This window comes from Callospermophilus lateralis, chromosome 1 (assembly GCF_048772815.1).
Source record: "Callospermophilus lateralis isolate mCalLat2 chromosome 1, mCalLat2.hap1, whole genome shotgun sequence".
NCBI lineage: Eukaryota > Metazoa > Chordata > Mammalia > Rodentia > Sciuridae > Callospermophilus > Callospermophilus lateralis.
Genome location: NC_135305.1, coordinates 222,142,166 through 222,154,258, shown reverse-complemented (window position 1 = coordinate 222,154,258; position 12,093 = coordinate 222,142,166). Strand labels below are relative to the sequence as shown.

At 62.9% G+C, this 12,093-nt stretch overlaps 1 protein-coding gene across 1 annotated transcript in view; it reads right to left on the bottom strand.

The window, feature by feature from the left end:
* Dpp9 (dipeptidyl peptidase 9) overlaps window positions 1-12,093 on the bottom strand; it is a 30,898-nt gene that overhangs the window by 3,494 nt on the left and 15,311 nt on the right. The window contains exons 9-18 of the mRNA XM_076851153.2: window positions 11,780-11,880; window positions 10,546-10,723; window positions 10,230-10,392; window positions 7,553-7,632; window positions 4,987-5,139; window positions 4,413-4,548; window positions 2,435-2,580; window positions 2,187-2,333; window positions 844-996; window positions 74-216 (exon numbers count right to left, since the gene is read on the bottom strand). Of these exons, the coding sequence (XP_076707268.2) occupies window positions 74-216; window positions 844-996; window positions 2,187-2,333; window positions 2,435-2,580; window positions 4,413-4,548; window positions 4,987-5,139; window positions 7,553-7,632; window positions 10,230-10,392; window positions 10,546-10,723; window positions 11,780-11,880 (1,400 nt within the window). The remainder of the gene's footprint in view (window positions 1-73; window positions 217-843; window positions 997-2,186; window positions 2,334-2,434; window positions 2,581-4,412; window positions 4,549-4,986; window positions 5,140-7,552; window positions 7,633-10,229; window positions 10,393-10,545; window positions 10,724-11,779; window positions 11,881-12,093) is intronic.

Below are 12,093 nucleotides of genomic sequence, written 5' to 3'. Positions count from 1 at the left end.
TGGAGGGCGGGGCAGGCGGGAAAGGGCAGGGCCAGACGGGGAAGCAGGCACTCTGCACGCGGTGGGGCCTCACTCGTTGGGCAGCTTCTCCACGTGCAGGGCCACAGAACCCGCGTCGTAGCCATGCTGGTTGTTTTCTGGAACGTCCATGTAGCGCTCCGTGTACCCTGTGTCGTAGGCCATCCAGACGGTGACAGGGGCCCCTGCGATGGCCACCTGAAGGGTACAGTGGACAGATGGGGCAGAGAGAGAGAGAGAGGCGTCAGGTCCCAGGAGCCAGCACGTGGCCGGCTGTCCCGGGGCCTCCCCTGGAGGGCATGAGGATGGTCATGCAAGGGCCTGGCGGGGCGTGGCCCTCAGACCGTCTGTCCCCGTGGACTGTGCGTCTGTCCCCGTGGACTGTGCGCTGGTCAAGGGAGGCGGGGCGCCGTGGGAGGGTGGGTGAGGCCCCTTGGGGCGGAGGGCAGAGGGCGGCCCGACCCAGCGCCTGCTGCTCTCCTCCTCCTCCTCCTCACGGCCGCCCGCAGTGCCCTGACAGTGCCTCGGCCTGGGCCCTCCCCGACGCTCTTCACACCATGCCCCACCTCTGCCCATCCGAGGCCGGGGTCCCGGGCTCAGCCTCCCACAGAGAGCTGCTGGCAGGGTTTTGTGCAGCCGGTGGCCATCCTGGGGTCAGCGTGGCGGGCATGAGGAGGGGGGCTCGGCCCCGGGGGCTGCTGCAGGGAGGAAACAGCCACGTGGCAAGGCCCCTGCCGAGGTGCCTCCCCCGGGGGGCAGGCAGAGTGGGGTGGCCAGCAGGAGGGAGTGGGGTCCGAGGACGTGGCTGTCCAGGGAAGGACCCACCTTGAACACCTGGGGCTTGTGGATCAGCCCCATGAGCGAGAGGAAGCCCCCGTAGGACCAGCCGTGGATGGCCACGCGACTCAGGTCGATGAAGCCGTACTTCTGCGCCACGAACTGCAAGCCCTCCACCTGGTCTTCGATCTCCACCTGGCCCTGGGGATGAGGCCGGACCCTCAGTGGCCTTCCCCGGGAACACCCCGGGGTCCACCTTGGCTCCACGGGGAGCCTCTCCCTCCTGGACCAACAGCAGCTCTCCGGGAACTCTGTCTCCTAAGCCCCGCTCAAACCCACCTGGGGGACAGTGACCAGGTGTCAATGGCCACTGCCCTATTCTGCCACCTGCCTCCTGAGTGACTCAGAGAAAGTCACATTCCCTCTTGGGGCCTCAGACTACTCATTTTTGAAATGGGGATATTCACGTGACCAGGACCCATTTTACAGTGGGCGTGAGGGTGCAGCGTGCTGAGGAGAGGCCGCCCGTCTGAGCGCAGAGCCACCGTCACAGGCTGGCTGAGAGGGTTCCTGCCAGGGCAGCCTTAAGGGGAGGCCTCTAGGAAGGGACTGAACCAGAAGGGCCCCCCCTATTCCCTGCTGCGCAGATAGCGAGCCCCTCCCAGGGAAGGTGACGTGCCATTGGAGCAGAGCAGCACCCAGACCTGTCCTGCACCTCCTCTCGACTCCCAGCCCCCAGAAGTGGGAGGATCTTCTTGGGGGGACGGGTACTGGGGACTGAAGCCCGGTGCTCTAGCGCTGAGCCCTCCACCTCCCTTATTTTGAGACGGTTTTGATAAGTATTTCAGGCCTTGAACTTGACTCCTCCTGCTTCCGCCTCTTGAACAGGTGGGGATCAGGAGTGCAGGCCGCTGCCGCCGCCCAATTTCTGTTTTTTACGAATTTTCCAGCGCATGGTACTTTGTTACAGCATAAAGACGAACTGAGACAACCAGCACCAGCACCGTTACCATCACCATGACTACACCATTATCAGCATCGTCACTCTATCACCGTCACCACCACCGTCACTTCTACAGCCACCAGTCTTTCTGTGGTCCAGACCTCGGGAATTCCTGGGGCCTGGCCTGTACCTTAGTCTCTGGCTGGGTTTGGTTCCCAGCTCTCCTATGCCAGGGGCTCAGGAGCAGGTGGAATGGACAGCTACCCGTGTCCCCTGGGGCCCAGCTCAGAGTCGAGTGGTGAAGCAGGTACCCCTGGGTTCTGAAAGGCCACCTGCTTACTCCACGCTGGCCAGCACTGCCCTCGTGTGGGTGTGCCCTAAGCGAACCCCACATGACCTAGAGCTCCCTGCACAACACAGGAGGGGCCTGGAATGACCAGGAAATTACCATCTGGTTTTTCAGGGCCCCTTCGAACCGAAGCCCTCGTTGGCAGGAGCCCCGGCCGTCGATGACCACCACGGCGTAGCCCAGGGAAGCCAGCGTGTTGAGCCGCAGGTACTTGATGCCCTTGAAGGAGTTGTTCACCAGCTGCACCTGCAGGCGGGGAAGCGCAGTGAGCGTCTGGGGAGGGACACCAGGCAGGCCAGGCCAGTGTAGGAAGCCAGGGACCGGGGGAAGGACAGGTCCACACCCACCTGGGGGCCCCCGTACACAAAAAGCACAGTGGGGTGCTTCTTCCCCGGCTGCAGGGTGTGCGGCTTGTAGATCATGCCGTAGAGCCGCACGTCCGACCGCGTGTGGAAGTGGAAGATTTCTGGAGGCACGTAATCCGGGGGGCAGCCTGTGGGAAAGTGCTGTGACCAGGTGGCTGGGGACTGCCTGTGGCAGCTGTGCCTCCCCAAGCCTTGAAGGGTGGACCAAAGCACCCCCTGTTGCTGGGGTTCCTGAGCCCAGGTCATGTCAAAGGGCCAGGAAAGCACTGCTCAGCCAGGGACGTGGCGCTGCAAGCTGCACACTCCCAGTGAGCCCTGGGATGAGAAGGCCCGTCCCCCAGCTGTCCTTCCCCATGCCACCCCGACGACACCCAGCCTGGCAGGGATACTGACACCCTAACTGCGGGAGCGGAGACACCAGCCCAGAGCCCAGCAGACGCGTCCCGGGCTGCTTCCCATGGACTGCAGCAAGGCGGGGGGTGGGGTGGGGGGGGTGCGGCGCTTCTGTCATTTGGTCATTCTTTGCAGCTCTTTGCAGTGCTGGGGATGACCCAGGGCCCTGTGGCCGGGCAAGCGCTCCACCCCCAAGCCACACCCAGCCCGTTTAGATTTTTGAGGTAGGGTCTCTGAGTCGCTGAGGCTGGCCCCGCCCTTGCCACCCTCCTGTACTGGCTGGCAGACAGGTGTGCTGGCCCTGCTCAAGGCCTCCCTGAGGGCTTCCCAGGTAAACAGGGTCCATGGGGGCTGGGCTCGGCTCAGGGGCAGAGCGCTCGCCCGCACGTGTGTGGCACTGAGTCCCATCCCCAGCACCACATCTAAATAAATACATAAAACAAAGGTCCCACGTTCAACTATCCGCAAAGGAAAAAACAGGACACGCAGATCAGTTTAAAGGAAGGTTGTCATTAATACAGCCACGGGATTGGCAGGTCACTGCCCAGGGCCGTTCGTCTGTGTCCTAACTACTTAGCTGCTGCTGTAGCTCAGCCACGGCCATGGGCAGTGAAAGTGACCACAACTGGCCAGGTTCTAACCTGGCATGGACCAGGAGGTCCAGGAAGGTGGCCTCAGGCACCTGTGACACACCTAGGACACCTGGTCCCAACCTTGACCCATCTCTGACCTTGGCGCTGTGCCGGCCCCCCCTTGCCCTGGCCAGGGTGTCTCCATGGCAGTGAGGGCAGAGCTGGTGGTGGAGAGGCCCTTCCACCTACTGCTGTCCCCAGGAGGTGAGGATAGGGCAACATGCTCGCAAGGCCCCCCTGACATCCCTGCAGGCCCAAGATTCCAGTTTCTGGAATGTTCTGGGAAGCAGCAACATGTAGAGTCAGGGCTACAGCTGGTCCCCTGGTGCCAGGCGCTGCCTGAGCCCTGTCTTCACCGTCTGCTCCGACCCGTACCAGGAAACCACCCCACAGCGGCCTGAGGCTCCACAGTGCGTCCCCCAGAGCCAGAATGTGGGCCCCGGACCACTGGGCAGTCCTGACTGACCTTGGGCTCCTGGGCCAACTGTTCCCCTGAGGTCCCCTGAGGTCCCTAGGTGACCACTCCCCTGCTTCTTTCAGAAACTATGGCTTCAGAACCTCTGCTCTGTGCAGGTGCTGTCACAGGGGCCACCTCTGAGCAGAGGACTCTGGATGGCACAGCTGGCTGTGGAAGGGTGGAGCAGGTTTCCAGCTGGCTGCGTCACTCTGAGCTTCCATGGCCCCCTGCTCCCTTCCCATGGGCCCTGAAGTCCCCGGGACCTAGCTCTGGGTGCTGTGCGCTGCTGCCTGGCAGGTGCCAGGGACCCCCGAGTCCCTGAGACAGGGTCAAGGCCTGTGGGGCCACGGTTATGTTCTGACGTACCCTGGGGCTCCTGCAAGGATGGCTACAGCTGCTGCCCTCTGCACGCCAGGGCGTCCCTCGTACCTGGGGACAGACGCGTAGGCCGAGATCACCAGGAAGGGCGGCTACTCACTGGCTGCCTCCATCATGCTGGCCCAGAAGCGGGGCTGCTTGTGCAGGGGGTCGTCGTCCGGCCCGCTCAGCTTGTAGACGTGCACGCAGGGCGGGGTGCTCACGCTGCTGTAGTGGCTGATGAACATGTCGAAGCTCTGTGGGGGACGAGGTGCTGGTCTCCAGGAACAGGCACAGTGCCCTTCAGCTGGGGCACCTGTGCTCTTCCCGCCCCGTCACGGGGGCGCTCCTCACCTACTGCTCATCTGATGTCATGCCGCCCCCCACCGTGGCTACCAATGCCCCATTTGCAAATAAGGACAGGGGCTGAGCCTGGATCTGTCTGGGACCAGTGTCCAGGGAGCTGCCGCCGTGGGGCCTGGTCACTTGGCCGTGCTGGCAGTGGCCCTGTGCGTGTGCCCTGCCTTGGGGTCTGCACGGCTTGGAGCTAAGGCTGAGGCCCGCTCACAGCAGCGGCACCAAGGCTCAGTGGGTAGGCCGTGGTGCTCCGGGGACACCACTCCCTCCCTCCCCGCTGCCAGTTAGGGGTGGGTAGCACCAGCCCTGGGGGACACTGGTGGGGAGCCAGCATGCACCTGGCTCATGGAGCAGCTGTGGGAGAAGCCGGGTGTGGTGAGGCGCACGATCTCGCCGGCAGACTCGTAGCTGACCACGTAGAGGTGGTGCTCCAGTGGCGTGTCCTTTGTGCCTTGGAAGTACACCAGCTTGGTCTCCTCATTGACCCAGATCTGCAGGGAGGACACAGCTGCTTGGGACCAGCCTGCCCCCTCCCTGCCCACACCCCGCCCTGGCAGACCCCGCTGCCTGCAGCCAGGGGACCTGCTCCCCACCGTCTCTGCTGCACAGCTGCCTCAGCTGCCCCATCTGGCCCCGTGTCCTTCAGAGGACTGGAGTTACAATGTCAAGCCTGGATGGCCCTTGGGACTGTGGAGGCATCAACCTGGAGGAAGGCTGCGTGGGCCCCAGGGCCAGCCAAGGGCTAGAAGTTAAGAAGTAGCAAGGCCCCTCCTAGCCCCAAGAGACCCAGGTTCTTAGATGGTGTCCCCAGGCAGAGCTCAGAGCTGCAGCCCCATGCCTGCTCAGGAGTCCCCGGGGCACACCGCTGTGGGGGCACAGCTCTAGTCCAGCATTAGAAAACCTCGAGAGAGAGGACCAGGTGGGGATAGGTGGCTACCTGGGGCAGGACAGGCTGGTGGGTGGTGGTGAGTGGCGCCATACAGGCAAAACACCTCCAGAGGGTACAGCCCTGGACCTGGGACAGAGGCTGCTGGAGCCCTTCCCAAGGAATTCCCCGCCAGGGGGCCAAGTGGGCCTTTGTAAACCCCGCTGACCCCCACTGACAAAGACCACAGTGCTGCTGCCTGCAGGAGGCAGGGCTGCTGGCAGGGGCGGGCTAGGGGACACTCTGTGCTGTCTTGTCCTCTGTGGTGCTGGTGGACACAGGGCCTGCACATGCTGGGCAGCGCCCCCCACAGACCACCCCGCCCCAGGCTCCATTTATTTGGGGGGACTGGAAGCAGTGGTGCCCGCCACTAAGCTGCATCCACAGCCCTTGTGATTTTTTTGAGACGGGATTTCACTAAGTTGCTGAAGCTGAACTTGAACTTGCGATTCTGCGGCCTCAGCCTCCCTGGGAATCCAGGTGTGTCCGGCGCCTGGGCTGCTTTCCACAAGCAGGTTCTCTAGACTCACAGGAGGCTGGGCCTCCAGCACTGCTCAGCCCTCTGTCCTTCCTCTTGTCTGTGGTCTGGGGGTCCAATCCGGGCCAAGTGGGAGGCTCTTCTTTCACGGCTAATGCTCCCGCCCGGCCTCAGGGTGGAGAGAGGCACGTGCTGACAGGGCGCAGTCACAACCCCCGGGACGTAGTGCTTGTGCTGGCTCAGGACACCACACACTTAAGGTCACTGCATGCACGCGCACACACATATGTGACTGTGCCCTTCAGGAGACCTGGGTGATGTCTGAGGACATCAGTGGCTGGCGTGACTGGGCTGCTCCTGCTGTGGAGTGGGTGGGGCCCAGGGAGCAAGGTCAGGAGAAGGGAGCAGAGCCGCCCACTGCCCGCTGCTCGGGCCAGGCTGGGAAGGGAGCTGGCGAGTGGTCAGCAGCAACCCGGCTGCGTGGAAACGAGCTGGTGGCCACTGGCCACCAATTAACCTTTAGAGACTGGCATTCTGACCCTCAGGCTCTATCCACAAGACGCAGGCAGGAAGCTGCCCAGAGAGGAGACTGCTACAGTGCCACAGCGCACCTGTCCCCACAGTTCAGCAGCATCTTTCCAAGTCAGTGAGGGCACTGGACAGGTCCATCTACCGTGACCCACATGTGCCTCGCTTGCTCATGCTGTCACTGACGGCCACATTCTACCATGAGTGACACATACCACATGCACATGTCGCTAGAAAGTTCTGGGGTGACCTCACAGGTCCACACCTAGCATTGGGTGCCCACTGGATGCCAGTCAGGCGTGACACACGTTGCTGTCAGCACACAGGTGGCTTGTCCCCGATGGGCTGTGCCCTGCTGCCTCAACTACACCCTCTGAGGCCAGGCTCCCCCTTCCAGCCCAGGCAGGGTGTGCTGGCCTCTGCGTTGCCAGCCACGTCTGCACCCTGCAGGCCACCTGTGTGCTCCTGTTCTTTATGCCAAGTCACTGAAGGGTGCGGGCTTGTTTCTGAGGGAGGGACCCAGGAGGGTGACCAGGAACCCTCTGTAAACATGGAAGCTGTTCCCCTGGACCCGGGTGAAGACACAGGGCTCGTGGCTCATCTCTGTGGCTGTGCCTTCATTTGGGAACCTCAGGGGCTAACATGGGGTGGCTGTGGGGACACTCCTGATGACTCTAATTCCACAGGATGTGCAGATGTCCTGAAGACTGTTCTCTTGGGGAGGGGGCTCTGAGATATAAAGAAGGCCACTTGAACACCCCGGTGGCACTGAGAGTGTGGGTTAGGCCCTCCCACAGGACCTGGTGGGGGCCGCGGGACCTTCTGACTTGTCCCTCCTGGTTTTCAATGCTTAGGCAGGGAGGAGGGAAAGGAGCAGGGCAGAGAGGAGCAGGAAGGGGCAGAGCCAGGAGGGAGGGCAGAGAAGCCAGGAGCACGTGCAGGGAGGGAGGAGGGACAGAGGAGACTCTGGTACCTTGGAGCCGTGCCTGGCCAGAACCTCCCATTCACCACTGGTCAGAGCGATCTCCTCCTTAATGAGGCTTTTAAATTCATCTGTAAGGAAGGAAGGAAAAGAGGTGAAGGGAGCCAGGGCATCATGGCACGCACCAGGGACACACTCCCCACGGGGCTGCAGGGTCTGACCAGAAGGTGGGGACCAGCCAGAGTGGTCAAGGGGACTGTGGGGCCAGTGCCTGTTGGCGGATGGCAGGACCAGCCTTTCCCAAGAAAAGCCAGGACTCTGGAACTCGCTGTTCTAGAGCCTTCGTAGAGCCTTCGAAGGGCGAGTGACTCTGGCCTATAGGGCTCTGCGGCCCCAGGCCAGGAAGCAAGTAGAGGTCGCCGCTGAGCTCTCCCTTGGAGGCGACACAGGATGGCTGCTGACGCCAACAGAAAGGGACTGAGCTCGGGAGCAAGGGCTCACTTTTCTCCTGAATCATTCTAGGCCTAAGAGACACTGGCGCCCACACGTGGCGCCACAGGGACAAGGGTCCTGCACACAGTGGCACAGGAGGAGTAGAGGCCAACTCTTGGGGACAGGGGCTCCCGCCCTCAGCCTCCCCAGCTGGTCCTGCCATGCTAGCCTGCTGAGGCCCACAGTCACTGGCCTGCTGAGGCCCACGGTCACTGGCCTGCTGAGGCCCACGGTCACTGGCCTGCTGAGGCCCACAGTTCGTGGGGCGAGTTGTGCTTGGCTCCCTCTGGGGCCAGTCAGCCTGGGTCCTTCTCTTGATGCCCACAGGGCCTGGGCACTGCTCGCCTGGCTGGCCCTCTGCTCACTTCCGCCCCTGGAGCCTCCTGAGGCACGAGGCTCCAGCCCGATTTTGTCTGGCCCCAGGGTCCTGCTGACCGTCCCTCCCTGCCCGCCTTCACCCAGATGCCTACCTGCTCCTCCTCAGGTTCCCAGGCTCCTCCTGAGCCCTGCCCTCCCGCGGGCCACCAGGCCTCCCCAGTCCCCTGCAGGCACTCACTCCTGCTGATTAAACATTACTAAGGTCCAGATGGTCAGCACCCTGTCACCATCCAGCAGGCATCTGCCCCATGACAGGAGGCAGGAGCTGGGGACCCACAGGTGTAGCTCCAGAGCAGGCTGGCCATGCAGACCTGCGCCCGAGGTCACCAAGGCACTGCAGCACACTGGAGAGTCCGGGGCCCCCACGGAGCAGCCATTGCCCCTCCACCAGTGACCACTGGGCATGGAGATGCAGCTCTCAGGCTGCCAGGCCCCCAGAGGACTGCAGGTACAGGTGCCAAGTACCTGGGCAGGGCCAGTCAGCCAGGCCCTTAGTGGCTCACCAACCTCAGGCCTGCGTGGTGGAGCCGTCTGTCCTGGCACCAGTCCCCTGGCTCCAGCGTGCTGACTACCACGCGCTCAGGCCGCCCCTGCACTGGACGGTGCTCAGGGCATTTGTGGGCAGGGCTCTAAACTGTGGGACTCACACATGTTGGGGAACATGGGGCTCCTGGCCAGGAGTGGGTGGAGGCGGGTGCTGCTCACGCCCTCAGCGCCCAGGGATCCAGCCCAGAGTCCCCTGCCCTGACTCTGCGGAAGCCTGGGCTGTGTCCTGCGGGGGCTGCGACACCTGTGCTCCCTTATGCCTGCTCCGTGCCCCTAGGTGTCACCCACACAGCAACTCTGCCATCGGCACCTCATCTCAAGCAGGTCCGCATCCTAAAACAGCCCCTCTCAGTCTCTCTGTGTCAGCCTGGAACCCCGCGGGCCTGGGGGCCTCCACACCACGCGCTCCCACTCAGCTGCAATGGGTGCAGGAACCCCAGGTGCTGCCGCTTCACTCGCCCTTGGCCTGCGCCACGGAGACCAGGACTCACTTCACACCCGTGTGAGACCAGCAAATTCCTGCTTCCTGTAGGGTCCAGTCCGAGCCCTCCACAGGGCCCTGCATGGCTGCCCTGTCCCCTCTGCCTCCCCTCCTCCCTGTGCCTCCAACACACCAGGCTTATCCTGCCCCCGGGCCTTTGCACGGCCGTGCCCTCTGCCTGGAGTGTGCTGTATGCCTATCAGCTCTCCAGTCTCTGCTTGGTGGCATGCCATCTGGAGACATCCTCCTGAGCCCCTTCTAGAAAAAAGCCCCTCACTCTGCAGCATTTGCCTCTCCACTCGCCTTTCCTCCCGAGACAGGATCTTTCCCTGTTCTTGGATTACTGCTTTATCTTCCACTAGAACCTTCTAAACACCAAGGAGCGTCTTGCCTCTTCATTCGACTGTACTGCTGGCACCTGGAGCAGGGGCTGGCCACTTCTACAGGGAGCCAGAGAGCAACCACCTGTGATTCTGTAAGCCGCTGCTGCTGGAAGCTGCTGCTCAACACTGCCCCCGTGACCCAGAAGCAGCCGCAGGCCACCCAACGAGTGGGCCTGGCCATGTGCCAATAAAACTCTATGAAGCAAGTGGCAGATGGGACATGGCCCGCAGCCCGCGTTCCCACCCCTGGTCTTGGAAAGGGCTGGTCACAGAGCGCTCCACAGATGCTGCTGGCAGAATAGGCGGCGGCTGCCGTCACGGCCCTTGCTGATCACAAGGGCCGTGGGAGGCTGCTCCAGTGCCTGCCCTGGGGACCCACTCTGTCAGGGCCACCAGGGACAGATGGGGCACTGGCCACCACGACAACCGGGAGTCAGGCTCTGCTCACCTTCACCAGGGCTGAGGGGCTGGGTCCAGTCATAGCCATTGGACTTGAGGACGGCAGTGACTCTGTACAGGTGGCAGAAGCCGGTCTTGCACTCATTGGCTCGGAGGAAGCAGAACTCCTCGGTGCCCTCAGGCTGAGGGAAGGGGTAGAAGATGTCGTGCACCTGTGTAGCAGAGGGGGCGTCAGGAGAGGGGAGGCCGGCTCTGCAGCTGGCCAGCCTCCAGGACTCCCTGGCTGGCTGGGGACGGCCTGGCTATGAGACCTTCTCCACGTGGGGCCTGCCCAGGAGGCCACGCGCAGCCCCAGCCCCCCTTACATTGATCCAGACGTTGGTGACCTCCTCGTACACCACGTGTGGCTGCACGTCCTGGGGGACCGCCCTGGCGAAGGCCAGCCGCTGCTCTTCGCTCTCAGGGGTGGGGATGAACAGGGCAGGCGGGAGGAGGACCAGCTGCAGTCGCTGCTGTGGCCGGTCCAGGAACATGGCCCAGGCGCTGGGAGGGGAGAGGAGGGCGGGGGCCTCAGAGGCTGTGGGCAGTGCAGCAGCGCCTTCCCCAGCGGTGGGCTGAGCCCCGCCTCCCTGGTGTCCCTGGCCTGCGCTTGGCCCAGGATCCGAGTTGGGGCTCAGTGGCACAGCCGGCCAGACCCCAGCACTGGAGGGAGCCTCCCTAGGCCCTGGGTCTTGGGCACCATTCACAAACGGGCCTGCTTCCTTCTTGGCCAGCCCAGCCCCCAGGTCCACCTCACTCCAGTCGGCCTGAAGTGGACCTCTCAAAACCTGCCCTGTGGGGTGGGGCTGCTCCATGCAGGCCTCGAGGACGGCAGGAAAGAGCACAGGACGTCCCAGCCTGACCGGAGGCAGCCCGCAGCATCAGGGAACAGGGACAGAGAGGGACAGAGCCAGCTCTGCAGGCCATGCGGGAGCTTTCGTAGCTGCTGCCCGCTCACGGCCATAGCAACCTGGGAGGAGTGGGCGGGCAGTGTGGGCCACGCCACTGCAGGTGGGGGGACGCACCCCTCACAGGAAACGAGGCTCATCTCCCCCTCACTTAGAAGCACACAGGGCCACTGTGCCCACAGCTGTAGGAACGGTGAGCTGGTCGCGGCCTCTGGGTGGAGGTTGCAGGAAGTGGGAAGGGGAGCAAGGGGAGTGCCCCTACTTTGTGATTTGGAACTGAGCATGGAACCCGGGGTGCTGTATCAGGGGCCACAATCCCAGTCCTTTCTGTTTTACTTTGAGACAGGGTCTTGCTAAAGTTGCTTAGGGCCTCACTAAGTGGATCAGCTGGCTTGAACTTGGGATCCTCCTGCCTCAGCCTCCCAAGCTGCTGGGACCTGACAGGTGCGTCACCACGTCTGAGTATGATTTGGTGTTTCTTACAACTAGGGAACTTGGGCCCCCTGCAATTACCTCTGACCCCCAAAATGTCCTAGTTCCACCAACACTGGCGTGAATGACTGGGCAGTCGGAGCAGTGGTTTTTGCAGCCCACCCGTCGTTCCCAGCCCCCAATCTGAATCCCTCAGGTCACCTGACGCAGAGACACTCACTACTTGCCGTCCCGGGTCCACCCAGCCCTGGCGATGTACTCCACCTTGGGGAACAGCGAGCTGAAGGGCTGCACCAGCTCCTTCCCACGAGCCGACACAATCTAGGGAGACAGACGTGGGTCACACTCTGCCTGTCCCCATACCACCTGAGGAGATGGCGGCCATGTAGGGTTAGAGCGAGTTCCCTGCTCTGGGATGTGGTCACGGCAGGTGTCCCCGAGTCAGGATGCGCTCACACTGAACAGACCAAGCCAGATCCAGTGTATGTGGTACCCATGACGGAAAAAACGGAGGCGGACACACACCATGGGGCC